Source organism: Erinaceus europaeus, chromosome 12 (genome assembly GCF_950295315.1).
Source record: "Erinaceus europaeus chromosome 12, mEriEur2.1, whole genome shotgun sequence".
NCBI lineage: Eukaryota > Metazoa > Chordata > Mammalia > Eulipotyphla > Erinaceidae > Erinaceus > Erinaceus europaeus.
The window spans coordinates 6,396,046-6,413,703 of NC_080173.1; the positions used below are offsets into that span (position 1 = coordinate 6,396,046).

Consider the following 17,658-nt stretch of genomic DNA (forward strand, 5'->3'; position numbering starts at 1 on the left):
GTTGTGTCCAGCAGGAAGATAAAATCTGCAGCTCAAGGAAGTGTATTTCTAAATCACATCACAATTGTTCTAGATAAACAACTGGACGATCTGCATTTGTTTTCTAGAGCACTCTGGATATAGGAGTAGACACTCTGTCAAGGAGATGTGATTGAAGACTTTTTCCCTACAGATCCCAGGATGTTTATGTAACTCTGACACAGTTCAGCAATAATCCTTTTATAATCTAGTAGAAATAGACTCATAGAGAAGAATAATATGATTGAAGAATTAAACACATTTATATTGAATGAGACAGCTGAGTGCTCACGGCCATATAAGCTGACCACATCTAGAAAGACTCTTGAAATGGAGGAGGTAGTATTTATCTTTTTTAAAAAATATATTTTTTATTCTATTTATTTATTTATTTACTGGATAGAGACAGCCAGAAATCGAGAGGGAAGGACGTGATAGAGAGACAGAGAGACAGAGAGACACCTGCAGCCCTGTTTCACCACTCGCAAAGCTTTCCACCTGCAGGTGGGGACTGGGGGCTCAAACCCGGGTCCTTGAGCCTTGTAATATGTGCGCTCAACCAGGTAGTATTTATCTTATATAGTTGTATTAATGTTTACATTAAAAATTCTCGTGAAATGTTGATCCCTGTGGTTTGCCTATATTGAATTATCAACATGTCTCTACATGTCCAGCTGCTGGTGTAGTTCTAGCTTCAAGGCACCTCTGTCTCACATCGCTCACCCTGCCCCTTCCACATGCCTGTTTACGTGCACCTGCTTCTTAGTGAGTTCCCTCTAACTCTGTAGACGGTTTTATGAAGTTCTGTGTGTTCTTTTCTCACTGTTGTATCTAGATTCCCCCCGGTGCCATCTTTCAGTTTTTGTTACCCTTTGGCCTCTGAACATCTTTTTAGGGTGATTTATTGTGTATATTGCTTAGTTTCTTTGATCGCAGCAAGCCAGATAATGGTTTTCCAATTTTAAGGACAAAGTTTAGATCAATAACTTCCCAACATCTTCTAGCTAATGAATATTAAGATTTGGTCCTTCCCACAGGGTTCTTTTTTTACAGGGTCATTTTGAGTTGTTTTCCAACTTAAACCTATAAACTTGGGATGAATATTTCTTTTTTTTTTTTGTTAAAGATTTTATTTTTTATTAATGTGAAAGATTTATTTATCTAGTTAGTTAGTTCAATAGAAACCTATGACATAAGTAAAACTGACAAAATTAATATACCTAGTTAGCATTACAGATTATCTCCTCACCCTTTTGGCTAGCTATTAAAATCAGTTTGGGAAAAATCACATAGTTATTGGCGTATATGTAATATAATGCTGGCATATTTAAATCCTGTCTTCACTCATTTTTTTTTTTTTGATCACATAGGTAATTGAACATACTACTGGTACACAAGGAATTTTTATGCTTCTTTGATGCTCAGTCTTAGAAATTAACTGATTGGGGGTTGGGCGGTAACACAGTAGGTTAAGCGCGCATGGAGCAAAGCACAAGGACGGCCTAAAGGATTCCAGTTCGAGCCCCCGGCTCCCCACCTGCAGGGGAGTCACTTCACAGGCGGTGAAGCAGGTCTGCAGGTGTCTGTCTTTCTCTCCTCCTCTCTGTCTTCCCCTCCTCTCTCCATTTCTCTCTGTCCTATCCAACAACAAAAACATCAATAACAACAACAATAATAACCACAACAATGATAAAACAACAAGGGCAACTAAAGGGGAAAACACAGCCTGGGGGCTGGGTGGTGGCGCACTGGTTGAGCACACATGTTATAGTCCACAAGGACACAGGTTCGAGCCCCCAGCCCCCACCTGCAGAAGGAAAGCTTTGCAAGTGGTGAAGCAGTGTTGCAGGTGTCTCTCTGTCTCTCCCTCTCTATCACCCTCTTCTCTCTAGATTTCTGGCTATCTCCACCCAGTTAATAAAATAAAGATAATAAAAAAATTTAAAAAGAAAGAAAGAAAATATAGCCTCCAGGAGCAGTGGATTCGTGGTGCAGGCACTGAGCCCCAGCAATAACCCTGGAGGCAAAAAAAAAAAATTAACTGATAATACAGGTTTCAAGGTGACCACCTCTAATAATTACTGAACTTTTGATCTTAGACTGGAGAATTCCACTTTTAGGGGACAACCTGAGTTATCACATTTCCTGCAGTGACATTTGCTAATTATGTTGATGATAGTTTATTCAGGAGTGAAACGCCCGGGGCCTAAGTCTATCTATAGGACTGTGGAATTTTCCCTTACACGACTTCGTGAAATAGTGTTGGAATATGTATCGTCTTGCATAAGTATAACTGCTTTGAAAATAGGTTTTGTTTGCTTCTGTAAATTAGCTTCCCCTTCCCAGAAAAGCTCAATTTTATAGCTTTCTTGAAGCTGTTTCTTAGTCTTTGTGTTTTAACTGACTTTCCTGAATTACTAACCAGAAGTATTACCAGCAGGAAATACAATAAAGTGGGGTGGCATGGAGCTGAACAAAAGGCAAAGGTTGCTTTGGTCTTTTGCAGGGTTGTGATTTGAAAAAAAACCATGCAGCTTTCCTAGAGAGTAAAATCAGCAGATGTTATAGAAACAAGCATGCTGCAAAGAATTATACTGGAGTTTCTGAGCTGGAGGGTTTCAAGGTGAAGGATATATATATATATATATATATATATATATATATATATATATATATATCATTCACGATTTGGCCCTCATTTCCTTACTTTCACTTGTGTTCTTGGTCGGGCAGATGAAGAATTTCAGAATATGCTATAGACTCAAGAAAAAAAAAAACATTGCATTTTTTTTCCCTTTTTCATCTGAGATGCATCAAGTTCGGAAGAACTAGAGGGAGATTAGCATCTCCAGCATCCTTGTTTGAGTCAAGAGCATCCACCCAAGATGGACTCACCATCACCTTTTCTGCTCTCGACTGCAGTTAAGTTCTTTTTTTAAAAAAATTAATTAATTAATTAATTAATTCCCTTTTGTTGCCCTTGTCGTTTTATTGTTGTAGTTATTGGTGTTATTGATGTTGGATAGGACAGAGAGAAACGGAGAGAGGAGGGGAAGACAGAGAGGGGGAGAGAAAGACAGACACCTGCAGACCTGCTTCACCGCCTGTGAAGCGACTCCCCTGCAGGTGGGGAGCCGGGGGCTTGAACCGGGATCCTTATGCTGGTCTTTGCGCTTTGTGCCACGTGAGCTTAACCCGCTGCGCTACCGCCTGACTCCCTGCAGTTAAGTTCTTAACTGCCCAATTTATTATCCCTTTAAGATTCTTTTTTTTTTTTTTTAAGATAAGATTTTCTAGATGTTTCTTCTTTCATTTTTTTCCTTTCTCTTTTTAAATAGAAACGGGGGAGGGGGGCAGAGAAACCGAGACCAAGACCACAGCCACAACACTGACACTTTTTTCAATACAGTCGAGGCAAGACTTGACCTGCACATGGCAAAGTGCACAGTATGCAAGTGAGCTGTTTTGCCAGCCCTAAATGTTACTTGGATCTGAGGAGTGATGAGTCCCAATTTCTACGATCACCGGTGATTCAGGATAATAGGATTGTCTGTAAGCTAAGGTCAGTGACAAATAGTTGAGAGGGAAATTGAGTGAACATGAAGCAGTCAAAGAAAGAAAAACATTGGTTAAGAGACTGGAGTATAATGGGATGGACATGAAATTGTTTCAATAAATGTTAGAGGAAATTAAATTAGATTTATTGTCCATTTCTAATGAAGTCTAATTTTGCTTGGTTAGAAGCCAAGGTGATTGTGAAGATTTTAAAATAGTGATCTTGGACAATAGGAAGATAGGGATTCACTTCTCCTGAAATAAAAATGGATTTAAACAACTTGCTTATGGGGCTGGGTGGTGGTGGTGCACCTGCCCGAGTGCATATGTTGCAATGCACAAGGACCTGGGTTCAAGCCCCCAGTTCCCACCTGCTGGGGGAAAGCTTCATAAGTGGTGAAGCAGGGCTACAGGTGTCTCTCTGTCTCTCTCCCTCTCTATCTCCCTTCCTCTCAATTTCTGCCTCTGGATAGATAATAAAGATAATAAAAAATAAATAAAGATAATAATAATAATAATAAAGATAATAAAAAAATTCCCGTGATCACTTTTTGTTTTAATTTGTAAAGAGAGAGTGATTTTTTCTTTCCGAAGATTTACAGAATGTTTACATTTTGGAAACATTTAAACACATTTAAAGGTAGACAGTATAGCGAACAGCAGCTTATCTATCACTTAGCTCTGACAATTATGTAATTATGGCTATTCTGATTTCATATATCTGGGTGGGGTATAGATAGCATAATGGTTATGCAAATAGACTCTCTTGCCTAACACTCTCCAAAGTCCCAGGTTCAATCCCCAACACCACCATAAACCAGGGCAGAGCAGTGCCCAGACTAAATAAATAAATAAATAAATAAATACATATAATTTCATCTGTCTATCCTCTGGCCTACCCGTATTCTTTTGTAGTACATTCTAGAATCACTTTTCCACTTGAAAACACTTGAGTATTTATCTCTAAAATGTGAGTGCTATTTTTAAACCACCCAAAGTTCAATCAGTATGTTGAAAAGATCAGAAACATCCTTAAATCTCTGTGCCACCTGTTGCTGTACTTTTTATTTGACAGCGGTATTTTTAAACACCGCCCCCCCCCCATGCCGCCTTCATTTCTTTTTGATAAAGAGCGATGAATGAAGCAGCATGTAAATGAGGAAGATGAGCTGCCATGGGGATTCCCCACCAAACCTAACCACTGCCCGCCTCCTTCCTTCACTCTGAGCTCAGACCACAGTTTGAGGGCATTGGCTGTGATTTGCTTTTGATTTCTTTCCAGAGCACATAGTCAGCACTGACAAAACATTTGGGGTCAGAGAGAGAGAGAGAGAGAGAGGGCTTCGATTATACAAAACTAAAAAAAAACCTTCTGAGTGTTCTCATTGTCATTTCCAGTTGAGTCCTGTGAAGACTTTGTAAACACCAGCTTAATCTTCTTTGACACTTCTTTTTATTTATTTATTTATTTTCCCTTTTGTTGCCCTTGTTGTTTTTCACTGTTGTTGTCATTGATGTCGTCGTTGTTGGATAGGACAGAGAGAAATGGATGGAGAGAGGAGGGGAAGACAGAGAGAGGGAGAGAAAGACAGACACCTGCAGACCTGCTTCACCGCCTGTGAAGCGACTCCCCTGCAGGTGGGGAGCCGGCGGCTCTAACTGGGATCCTTATGCAGGGATCCACGAGCGCTTAACCCGCAGCACTACCGCCCAACTCCCTGACACTTCTAATCATTCTCGGCCCTCTTCTGTCATTCTTTCACTGTCTCAGAATGTTCTTTGCTTGGATGCTCTCCATTCCCCTGCTCTTATTTTCCCCTGCCTATCTCATGCACCTTTTTTTTTTTTAAAGATTTTTTTCTTACTATATTTATTAGATAGAGACAAAAAGAAATCAAGAGGAAGGGGGAGACAGAGAGGGAGAGAGAGAGAGAGACACTTGCAGCACTGCTTCACCACTTGCAAAGCTTTCCCCCTGCAGGTGGGGACCAAGGACTCAAACCTGGGTCCATGAGCATTATAACAGGTGCACTTAACCAGGTGTACCACCACCCAGCCCCTCATCTTTTTTTAATTATTTTTTATTGACTTCATAAGGATTGACAAGATGGTAGGATAATAGGGGTACAATTCCACACAATTCCCACCACCAGACTTCTGCATCCCATTCCCTCCATTGGAAACTTCCCTATTCTTTATCCCTCTGGGCATATGAACCAAAATTCTTTTATGGGATGCAGAAAGTGGAAGGTCCGGCTTCTGTAATTGCTTCTCTGCTGGACATGGGCGTTGGCAGGTGTATTTATACCCCCAGCCTGTTTGTATCGCTCCCTAGTGGGGCAGGGTTCCAGGACACTTTGGTGAAGTTGACTGCCCAGGAAAGTCAGGTTGGTATCATGATCACCTGTTTCCATATATCTTGCTTCCAGATCCACATGCTCTCTCCACATTAGCTAGTCTGTTAAACTCCGGTTGGAAATCTGCTTTCACTTTTCTCCTTCCCCTATGTTATACTTGCTTGACACATTCGAATTCCAACTTGACACATCCGAATTCCAACTCCTATCTCCCTTCTCACAATCACTTGCTTCAGTCAGCCTGGACTTCCTCTTTCACTTTAGATGTGGAAAAGTCATGTGACTAACTACTAGTACTGCTGATAACGAGGATGGCAATTACAACTTCTACCCCTACTTTCTGCTCTTGGGCAGTGCTTATTCAGTAAATGACCAGAGCTTCTTACAGACTGACAGATTTTTGTCCCTGCTAAGTTTAAGCAGTTTATTTGCTAGGCATTTTACAGTCTGTGGTCTCTACCTTATACTGACGGGATCTGGTGTTTATTCTGTACATTAGTGATGCATGAGGTATGCTTTTGAAAAGCTTGCATACTGGGGGATCGGGCAGTTAAGTGAACGTTGTACTAAGCACAAGGACTTGTGCAAGGATCCTCTGGGAATCCACTGGTGACCCACTCCAGCATATAACATTAAGTGCTAATGGTCGGGAGGGGGTTCAGGTGGCAGCACAGCGGGTTAAGTGCACGTGGTGCAAAGCACAAGGCACACTCCGGGTTCCGCTGAGGGGGTCGCTTCACAGGCAGTGACGCAGTTCTGCAGGTGTCTGTCTTTCTCTCCTTCTCTCTATCTTCCCCTCCTCTCTCCATTTCTCTCTGTCCTGTGCAAAAATGGGGGAAAACGGCCACCAGGAGCAGTGGATTCCTAGTACTGGTGCTGAGCCCCAGTGATAACCCTAGAGGTCATAAAACAGCAGCAACAGTTTGCATACCAGTGCAAGAGAGAGGTGAACAGCTGGGTCCAATCTGTCAGTGTCGAAAGGGAAGATTAAGAAGACAGCCACACAGATGAAAGATGTTTATTGCCTGTTTTCTCCCTCCCTTCCTTCCCTCCCGCCTTCCCTTTCTCCCCTTCTTTTCTCTCCTTCCTTCCTTCCTTCCTTCCTTCCTTCCTTCCTTCCTTCCTTCCTTCCTTCCTTCCTTTTCACTGTTCAACTCTGCTTTATGGTGGTGAAGGAGATTGAACCTGGGGCTTTGGAACCTCAGGCGTATAGAGTCTGTTTGCATAACCACTATGCTACCTACCTTCGCCCATGCCTGTTTGTTTTGTGGAAGATGCTTGGGGAATATTCTTGAACTCAAGTGTTGAAATTGACACATGGACACAGGTGACCACAATCCACAGAGGATGTGAGCAGAGATCTGTAAGTTTCATACCCCAAGGGATGCACAGGTATGAGTGTGTGCTATGTATGTTTGGGTCCGACAGTTTTAAGTCATCTTGCAACAGTAAATTAAGCTTCTTGTGCTGTTATTATTATTGAAACATACGTGGAAAGACCTGACACTCCTTTACTGAAAAACACAGGGCCTCAATCTAAATTATTTGTTTATTTACTTGATGCTAGCGCTACAAATCCACTGCTTCTGGTGGTCATCTTTCCTTCTTTTCTCTTTCTTTCTTTCGCTCTTCCTTTCTCTCTCTCTCTCTCTTTTTCTTTCTTTGTTTTTCTTTTGCTGTTAACATAGAAATACTTTGGAAATTAGAGTCCTCTGTAAAAATAAATAAATAAATAAACAAGGACTGACTCTGTAGAGGTGAGGTTGTTACCATAGTCAGAGGGGAAATAAGAGAATCTAGTTCAAGGTTGATGAGATGTTTGGAAAAATGTCATTGAAACATAAATAACACAAGAGAATGGCATCCGAATAAATAGACTATCCATACCAGGGACATTCTGTTTAGCTCATATTGAAAACTATACACACACAAAATGGAATATATTGGTATGGATTGAACACCTGTGACATGTGAGGCATTGCTTGACATCACATATATTTTGCCCACTGAGGCTATTTGCAGTTGAGCAAACTGAGCTAAAGAAATATTCTCAGGCTAGAAGAGTAGACCAGCTCTCCTGGGTAATCATGCTGCTTTCTTAGATGTGTAACCTGCCTGTAAGCCAGTCCCCCTCCCCCCCCCTTACACTAAAGGAAACTTGGTACGGTGATTTCTGCCTTGCTTGTACCCAGATTTGAGTCTCTGGTCCACCACGGAGAAGTGCTATGACACTGGGGAAACTGGTGCCTTGTTTGCTGTGCCTCTTATCTATCTGGAGAGGTTGGCCTAGAGTTATGACATCACCATAAATATATATATTGTGGGAGTTGGGTGGTGGTGCAGTGGGTTAAGCGGACATGGTGCAAAACACAATGACCGGAGTAAGGAGCCGGTTCAAACCCCAGCATCCCACCAGCGGGGGTCATCTCACAGGATCACAGGCAGTGAAGCAGGTTTGCCTTTGTCTTATCTTTTCCTCCCCCTCTCTGTCTTCCCCTCCTCTCTCATTTCTCTCTGTCCTATCCAACAATGAACAACATCATCAACAACAACAATAATAACTATATCAATAAAACAACAAGGGCAACAAAAGGGAATAAATAAAAATATTTTTTTAACTATTAAAAATATATATACATATTTCTTTTTCAAAGGAGTGATCTGGAAAGCCTGGGGGGAGTTATATGGAATATGGATAAGTGAACTGAATTTGGATGGTTGAATTCTAGTTCAGGAGAGGACTAATTCCCCCTGAGCAGAAGCAATACCTAATAGGAGAAAATGAAGTCACAGGAGGTGTATCTGCCTTCTTGAAATCAGAATGACTACACAGTTTCAAATGAGGATTACAGCTTCCCTTCTCTGAATATTAGCTCACCCCAAAGAAATTTAACATGTGTTTTGGATGGTGTCTCAGTGGTGGGTGAGATCTGGTGGCTAGGGCAGTGATAGCATCTGTGTCCTCTTTCATTCCTCTGTACTGAACTCAGCCCGCCCTCTCCCTCTCCCTGTACAGCCTTCTGCTGTGCTGAAGCATGGGTGCTTTACATATGGTCACTGCGATAGAATGTCATTTCTCTCCTGCCTCTTGGTGCCAGCTACCCTTGGAACATAAGTCTGGATACAAGTAGTAAAGAGAGAAAGAGTAGCCAGGGTCTGCAGGTTGCCAGTTTCTTAGCTGGAAATTCTATTCACATTTGGGAAACCAATTTTGAAAATACATTTGGCATCGGAAGCAATGCCATCCTTTTGTACAGCTGTGTCAATAATCATAAACCCTCACAATCATGTCCTACAGCCCTCAGCCAAGCTGAAAAATACTTAGGCATCGGCACTGCCTCATGGATGCCACCTTCTGTTGACCCTGAGGGACTCTCTGGATATTTGAATTGGCACGGAAACACGACCTTCTGTTTTATGTAAGAAGGCACATGAGAGAAGCCCTTTGTGCTTTGCCTTTCAGTGTGGAGTGGGTGCTGAGCAGGAGGTTTGTGGACCCCGTCATTTTCTGTACAAGGCTAGTGAACATTTCTGTGGCCTGGTAAATGTTTTCCAGCTACTGGCAAGTTTTTTCTTTTCTTTTCTTTTCCTAGTGCCATTTTCCTCTGAGCTAGGATCATAGTGACCCAGCTTTGGTTTAAATGAATTCTGCAAATATATGTGTGTCATCCCAACAGATGACAATATTTCTAGAGAAAACAAGCATGGCCGTGACAGAGGCTGACGTCATGTGGGACTGCATGTGATGAAGCCACTTGACCGGACTCTTCGGTCTGTGCCCATTGCGTCACTAAGAGCGTGAAGCTGAGTGAGAGACCTGCCAGAATATGTAAACGCGTTTCTTTCAAACGTCTGACAAGGTTTGCTACTAGCATCTGGCAGACCCTGCAGTCTGTGTCTTGATGCATTTTTTTTTCAGTTTTGCTTTAGGGTATCAAGAGAAACGACAATTCAACTAAGTGGCTCGCCACTTAGCTTGAATATTTGTGTTGCTCCTTCTAGTTAATTTTTTAAACACATTTTTAAATGGTAGCATCAGGTGTTGGCAACTATGTTAGGGGGAACAGTTTGCTTTGAAATAAACACAGCAGGAAATCAGCCACATGGTGTTTTTCTTTCTTTAAAGACATCCTTGAGGCATCTATAGGAAAGCTGTGCTGTCTTGAGTTACTTTACAGATTTAATCCCCCTAGTGTCTACTAATGGTCAGTATCATGCCTTGTTCTTCAAGTGGACCCTGTTGCCTTCCCTTCTGCCTGAAGTTGCGTTTTCCTGAAGCAGTAATTCTGTGGCTTTTTGTAGCAGTCCCGCTTGAGTTGGGGGTGGAGTCTGTTAGTTCTGTTTCTCTCTGCTAAAGTGTGAGCTTTCAGAGCTCAGTAAAGAATGCCATCTGTAGGATTCTCTTCTGCCTTCCTGGCAGCCTTGAAAACCGAGTCTCTTCTGCTGATGTTTTCAGTGATGGGCAAGTAAGTGAAATCTGGTGTGTGTGTGTGTGTGTGTGTGTGTGTGTGTGTGTGTGTGTGTGTGTATGTGCTGTGACTTCTGTTTCTTTTGATTTAGTTTTTAAAAATAAAGACAGGCTCTTTTCTCTAGGTTCCCTGGAAGTCCTTTCTTGTTGCTGTCACCCTGAAGAGTTTATTATTGTTTTGGACATTTATTCCTTTGGTCTCTAGACCCTAAGTTTTCCCTTCTCATTTAATAGGTTTCTGTAGAGAGAGAAGTTTGACGATTTGTTGAATGATAATGGATTAGTTGCTAGTCATTAATTGCTAATGGCATACTCTGGGATAGAAACTGCTGTTAACGATTTTCCTCATTACTGTTTTCCTCATAGATGACTATTTTTAAGGAAAGAATATGTTTGTTTGCTTAATTTGTATGTGTATGAGAAAGATAAAGAGAGTCTGAGGAGGCCACAGCAGCACTCTGGTACACTTGGTGTCTGGCATTAAACCTGGGCCTTCATCTATTCAAGGCTGGTGTTTTATCACAGAGCCCCCTCCCCAGCTGTCATAAATTGTGAGCTCTCTTTACTTTTAGCTTATAAGATTCCAGTTACAATTTAAGAAGAGAAAGTAGGGATTTAAGAGTCAACTTTTGTCACTAGAAGTCCAATGCACTATCCATTGCACCATAGAGCCACCTAAGAGTAAATTTTTGTTTTTGGTTTGAGCCAGTGGAATTTTTTCTTCATAGGCATAACATGTTTTACTTCAGTTTTCTTTTATCTGAACATATACATAGTGTTGTATCTGTTGGGATTATCTGATGTGCCTACTAAACTCTTTTGGAATCTGTATGTAGTTATCTGAGCAGGATAAATCAGTCCTTCGTTTGTCACTGTGGCATTTCATTTAAATTAGTATTCCCTGTCTGGGACCCAGGAGTGGGAATGGTTAATTTACCTCTATATCTATTTGGGGCTGGCACAAACCATGCACATAGGATTGTTCCTGGCATCCACTCCAACTCTTTGTATTGTCAGTAAGTGACTAACTTAAAAATAGGTACTTAGTGACCATCCGAATTCCTGGAGTAGAAAGTTTTGCACCTTACTAAACATATTAGCCTGATATAGAGAGGACTATGAAACTTTTATAATTAAGGTGATCCTAAAAGGCTTTCTCAGTGTTGATTACTGCCAAGCATTTTTTTTTTTTTTTTTTTTTTTTAGCATTGTATAACTTGGCAGACTTGATCTAGATTTTGGATCTTGGAGGCAGAGAAAGAAAGAAAAAAATGAAAGAAAGGAAGAAAGAAAGAAAGAGAGAAAGAAAGAAAGACAGAAGGAAGGACTCAGTCAATCATTACATTGGGCTATGGTAATATGCCCAGTTCTGTCAGTAAATAAACATTCATTTTTAAAAAGGAAACTAGAGAGTTTCCTCTAAAGGGTCATAATTGACAGCTAAGCTAGTTAAGTTGTCTTTATTCTTTCAGATGTGTAGTTGCATGATGCTAAGGTCAGTCCAGTAAGTAGATACAGAGATTACTTTCCCATCTTACAAATGAAACTATTAAGAGGCAGATAAAAAGTAACTCTGGAGGGCATTTGGTGAGTGAAAGAACCACATGTAAGCTGTTTATTTACTTAATTCTCTAACATATACTCTTATATTTTCTCCCACTGCACTTTCTTTGGTCACCTTTCATACGCAATAGTGGAAAGAGTTCCCATGTGGATGTTTGAACATCTGGACTCTGTTTCTAGTTGGCTCTCTAATGCTGAGTAATCACCCAAGCCTTAGGATTTCACTTTCCTGCAAAGAGACTATGCTACTTGGTTATGTCAACTTCTTCTGGAGTTTCAGAATCTCTGTCCAGTCTTTTGCTTTGAGTTTGCATTGGCTCTGTAATGTTCACCATGGGCATTGTACAGAAAAGCTATGAGAAAGAAAGTCGAACCCTGGGCATTACACCCAGCTATGCTTTGCTTTTCCTAGCCAAGCACAAGAGACAGGATCTTCTTAGATGAGCAAAATCCTGGGCCCCCACAAGATTATGTTCTCTGATTGTGTTCTGAGCTGGCTGGCATTTCGGTCTATTCTCTTTTTTTTTTTTTTTTAACTTGTCAACAAATGTGTTTGAGCCAGAATCTTACAGTTTCAGCCCAGGGATGAACACATTAGTTATGTTTCCTTTTTTTCTTTTTTCTTTTGCCTCCAGGGTTATTGCTGGGGCTCGGTGCCTACACTATGAATCCATTGCTCCTGGAGGCTATTTTTTTCCCATTCTGCTGCCCTTGTTGTTGTGCTTGTTGTAGTTGTTATTGTTGTCATAGCTGTTGTTGTTGTTGGTTAGGACAGAGAGAAATGGAGAGAGGAGGGGAAGGCAGAGAGGAGGAGAGAAAGACAGACACCTGCAGACCTGCTTCACCGCTTGCGAAGCGACTCCCCTACAGCTGGTGAGCCGGGGCTCAAACCGGGATCCTTACTCGGAGCCCTTGCGCTTTGCGTGTGCGCTTAACCCGCTGCACTACAGCCCGACACCCATCAGTGATGTTTCTATCTGATCCCAAAGAAGTGATAACCTCCTTGCATGAGCTCATTTGTTAGCTTGATCCTTCCTGGAACAGGGTTAATGAAAATAAATACTGCTTTCTCCCTCTTTTAGGTGTTTTTAACACATAGCAGGTGTCTGAGAATAGGAAGGGCAGAATGGTAGGAACATAACTCCCCACCCCCACCCCCATCCCAGGCTAACCTTACTAGGTTGTTCACAAATCAGTTAGAAGTTGTGCGATACTGAGAGAAGGGTGGCTATACTTGATTGACTTTTGAAAGAAATAAAACTCAGGCTGGGGAGATAGCATAATGGTTATGCAAAAAGACTTTCATGCCTGAGGCATCAAAGATCCCAGGCTCAATCCCCAGCACTACCATAAACTAGAGCTACGTAGTGCTTTGGGGAAAAATAAAATGAAAGAAAATAAATAAAATAACCCCCTCCCCCCCAAGACCATCTATCATTACCATCTCTTTGTGGAATGAAGAACCAAGAAGTTGGGATGACAACGAGTTGGCATTCTTTTACAGACAGTTTTACCCCAGACTGGTAGGAAAATCTGTTTTGTGGTGATTGCATGGTTCTTGGTCTGACAAGTGCTAACAAGTGATGTTCTGAATGGGGGGGTAGGGGTGGTAAAGAAGTTACATTCTCAGTCACCCCCTTTTTTCAAATATTTATTTATTTATTTCCTTTTGTTGCAGTTATTATTGTTGTCATCCTTGTTGGATAGGACAGAGAGAAATGGAGAGAGGAGGGGAAGACAGAGAGGGGCAGAGAAAGATAGACACCTGCAGACCTGCTTCACTGCCTGTGAAGTGACTCCCCTGCAGGTGGGGAGGAGGGGCGGGACTGGATCCAAGTCCTTGGGCTTTGCATCCCGTGTGCTTAACCCACCTAGCTGCTGCACGACTTACTCTCAGCTACTCTTTTTCCCCTCTGTTGCACTCTACCGCTGCTCTCAAGCTATGGTTTAGCCTTTAACACAATCCATATGTCTTTTCCCATAGGCAAGAAGCGAAACCCTGGCCTGAAAATTCCAAAGGAAGCATTCGAAGTCCCGGAGACAAGTTCCACGTAAGTTGACAAGATGTTCATCTGAATCGAAATGCTTGCACTGCAGAGAGTTATGGGGTGGGATGGGAGGTTCACTTTGGATTAGCAAGCAAGACTTTGACTTCAGAAGCAGATTTTTAGGAAGAAGAGTCCTTTAACAAGGGAGATCAGGCATTCCTTGTGGAGATAATCACATTGGATTCACGAGTCCACTGACGGAGAAGCTTTGGTTTCACTGTCTCACATTACACACTGGTTAGGAATTGAGTACCACAAATGTATTTGGAAAATGGGGAGCTCTGGGATTCCAGAAAGTCTCCCGGATGTGGACTTTGTTTCCTTTTCTATGTAGATTTTGAGAAAAATAAGCACATTTCTATGAGCACTTCCACTGTAAAGCTTGGGTTGAAATGGAAAATTCCTATTTGGTAAGTACTCAGTATTTTGCTACCTCAGTCCTGTCCCATATAAGCAGAAGACACAGTGAGATATGTTGGTCTGCTTCTAATTCTGCTTCTAAGACCCCTTCTGTTTTGATCATCACATTAGGTTAGCTTGCATTGCTTAACGCTGCGGTCTGTTTTCATAATCATTGTTTTGTTTGAGACCTGCACTGGTTTAATCCCCACTGGTTCACTCTCTTTTTCCACTCCGCCCCCTCTCCTAGTCACATCCTGTTTTTCACCATTTAATCCCCACTGGTTCGCCCTTTTTCCTTCTCCCCACCCCCTTTCCTACATACTTCCTCTTCCTGACACTTCCGCCTCAGGAGATATAAAGGACAGGATTTTCTAATGATTAGAGATTAGATTGATTGCACTGCATACCCGCTCATCAATAAAGACTGAACTGTGTTCCCAGCTCAGCCATGAGTCCCTGGTCGTCTGTCTCCCGCCCATGAAGCCAGCCCGGCATCTGGCACCTGAACAGGGACTGGCAACATAGAGGGACCCTCCTTTGTTAGTATTGAAGTATTGACCTAAATTCCTAGGGAACTCAAGTTCTACTGGGGCAGGAAGCCTTTTTCTAGAGCCATTCTCTTGTTGCTTTGTGTCTGTGATCTGGGAAGGGCACCTCTTTCTAGTTGGAAGTCTGATCAAATATCATGGAAGTGTGTTGAATTTTGCTGAACCTCTTTGTGTGTTAATTTATGAGGATACCTTCTCTTCTTAGTATGCATATATTGACTTACCTTAAAATATTAGACAAGTTTTGCTTATCCAAAATGAGTCCTATCGGGTTGTGGTCTACTTTCATTTATCATATTTTTATTTGATTTTCTAAAGTTGTCTTGAACATTTTGCCTTGGTTTTGTGTGTGCTACTATTTTTTGGTTTTGGTATTATTTATATAGGGCTATTTATATAACCTCTTTCATCATGGCTAAATTTTGGTAGTTGGGTTTCTTCTAAGTTGCTAAATTTTTTTTCTTTTTTTAATATTTATTTATTTATTTATTTTCCCTTTTGTTGCCCTTGTTGTTTAACATTGTTGTGGTTATTGATGTCGTTGTTGTTGGATAGGACAGAGAGAAATGGAGAGAGGAGGGGAAGACAGAGAGGAGGAGAGAAAGACAGGCACCCGCAGACCTGCTTCACCACCTGTGAAGCGACTCCCCTGCAGGTAGGGAGCTGGGGGTTTGAACCAGGATCCTTCCTCCGATCCTTACACTTTGTGCCAAGTGTGCTTAACCTGCTGTGACACCGCCCGACTCCCTAAGTTGCTAAATTTTTGAGAGTACTTCCCGGTGATCATTTTTATGGCAGCAGGGGTATGTCCCTCCCCCCCCCCCGGATATTAGTAATTTCTTTCTTCTTTCTGAATATCCTTGCTACTTTTGCTAGAAGTTTATACATTTCCTTAGAAAGAACTTTGTTTTATTTAATTTCCTGTTTTCAATTTTATTAATTTCTGCTCTTTACTATTTCCTCTAAAATATGGTGCTATGTCAACCTTCTTGCTGTTTTATATTCATTCATTCCTTTTAAGCTTTTATTTCTTCATCTTCTAATTTACATTAATGTTGTGTATCATAGGTTTTTGAAAAACACCATAACACCTTCATTGATATGAGCAAATGAATAAAGGAGCTGGTATAAACAAATGAACAAAAACACTTGAAAACATAAAAACAGTTCCTATGGTTTTTTTCCCCCTCATATTGTAGAATGAACTTTGAATAATTTTTTGTTTTACTGGGTAAAGTCACACATTAATACACATTAGCACATAGTTAGGCTATTGAATTTGCTATTCCTTCTCTTTCTCTCCTCCTCTTCTTGTTATTATTTTAATACAGAGTCTTAAATTTGTACTGCTAAGGAAGTAGTTCCTACATTTTGAATTTAAATTAAAAAAAAAAATCTTGGCAATGTTTTGAGCTTAACTTAGTGACTCTCACCATTTATATACCCTGTCAGCTCTTGCTGTTTTACACAAGAACAAGTAACCTGGCTCAGAGCTCCATTTCTTAGTTTCCTAAGTGTGTAGTTCTTCTTGAATCCATCCTTTGTGACTGATGCCAATGCGTCTTCAACATAGATTTCTGATCTGCCTTTTTCTTTGATTGACATTAAGAAATTCTAAATTGGGAGTCGGGCGGTGGCGCAGTGGGTTAAGCGCACGTGGCGCAAAGCCCAGGGACCGGCGTAAGGATCCCGGTTCGAGCCCCCGGCTCCCCACCTGCAGGGGAGTCGCTTCACGGGCAGTGAAGCAGGTCTGCAGGTGTCTATCTTTCTCTCCCCTCTCTCTCTGTCTTCCCCTCCTCTCTCCATTTCTCTCTGTCCTATCCAACAACAAAAGCAACGTCAACAATGGCAATAATAACTGCAACAAGGCTGCAACAACTAGGGCAACAAAAAGGGGGAAAAATGGCCTCCAGGAGCAGTGGATTCATGGTGCAGGCACCGAGCCCAGCAATAACCCTGGAGGAAAAAAAAAAAAAAAAGAAATTCTAAATTGATTTTGTGTTTGTCAGTACTATTTCATCTAACCTTGATAAGAAACTTAGGGGTCAGTTCATATTACTGTTTCTATACAGGTGAAAAGCAGAGTGGTAATATGAGTCTGGCTCCTTGCTCAAAGCTTTTGCACATAGCTTCATGGATAAGAGTTCAAGGTCAAGTTAGAATTCCTGGGATCACTTTAGGATCTAGGAGTCATTAGTTGACTTACCTACACCCACCAAACCCTGGTTTCTTTTGAACAGCAAAAATTGCTCTGGTTGCTATGTTGTGTAGATGTCCTTATCTATATCAAGTGTCTATATTTGCTTCCACTGGAAATTCTCAATGAAGAGAGCTCCAAGTGTTCTTGTTGTCACTGCAGAGCTCGTAAATGGAAGAGCTGACATAGAAATAAATATTCAGGGATGTCTGATTCTCTACACATTGGAGTGGTGGAGAGTATGGCTGACCAGTACACATAGACTGCATGGGAGGCGGGGCCTTTTCCTCTGTAGTTGAGAAGACTTTATGCTGTAGCTCTGGGCTCTCATGTTATCATCTTTGGATGGTCTTGAATTATGTAGTCTGAAAAACTATTTCGTCTATTTCAATATCAATTCTTCATATTAAGACAGCAATAAAAATGTGAAAATTCTAGATGATGTTTTATGAACAGGGTCCCGCACAGTTTCTGGCCCTAGAGAAGAGAGTCATTGTAATCG

The 17,658-nt window shown here is 41.4% G+C and overlaps 1 protein-coding gene across 3 annotated transcripts in view; it reads left to right on the plus strand.

Moving 5' to 3' along the window:
- The window catches only part of MAP2K6 (mitogen-activated protein kinase kinase 6), a 127,531-nt gene that overhangs the window by 73,692 nt on the left and 36,181 nt on the right, over positions 1-17,658 (plus strand). For 2 of the 3 annotated variants that reach the window (XM_007524447.2, XM_060202654.1), the window contains exon 2: positions 13,946-14,012. In XM_007524447.2, coding sequence (XP_007524509.1) covers positions 13,946-14,012 — 67 coding nt within the window. Of the gene's footprint in view, positions 1-9,873; positions 10,397-13,945; positions 14,013-17,658 lie in introns of those variants that run through there. The other variant, XM_060202655.1, reaches the window with a different exon arrangement.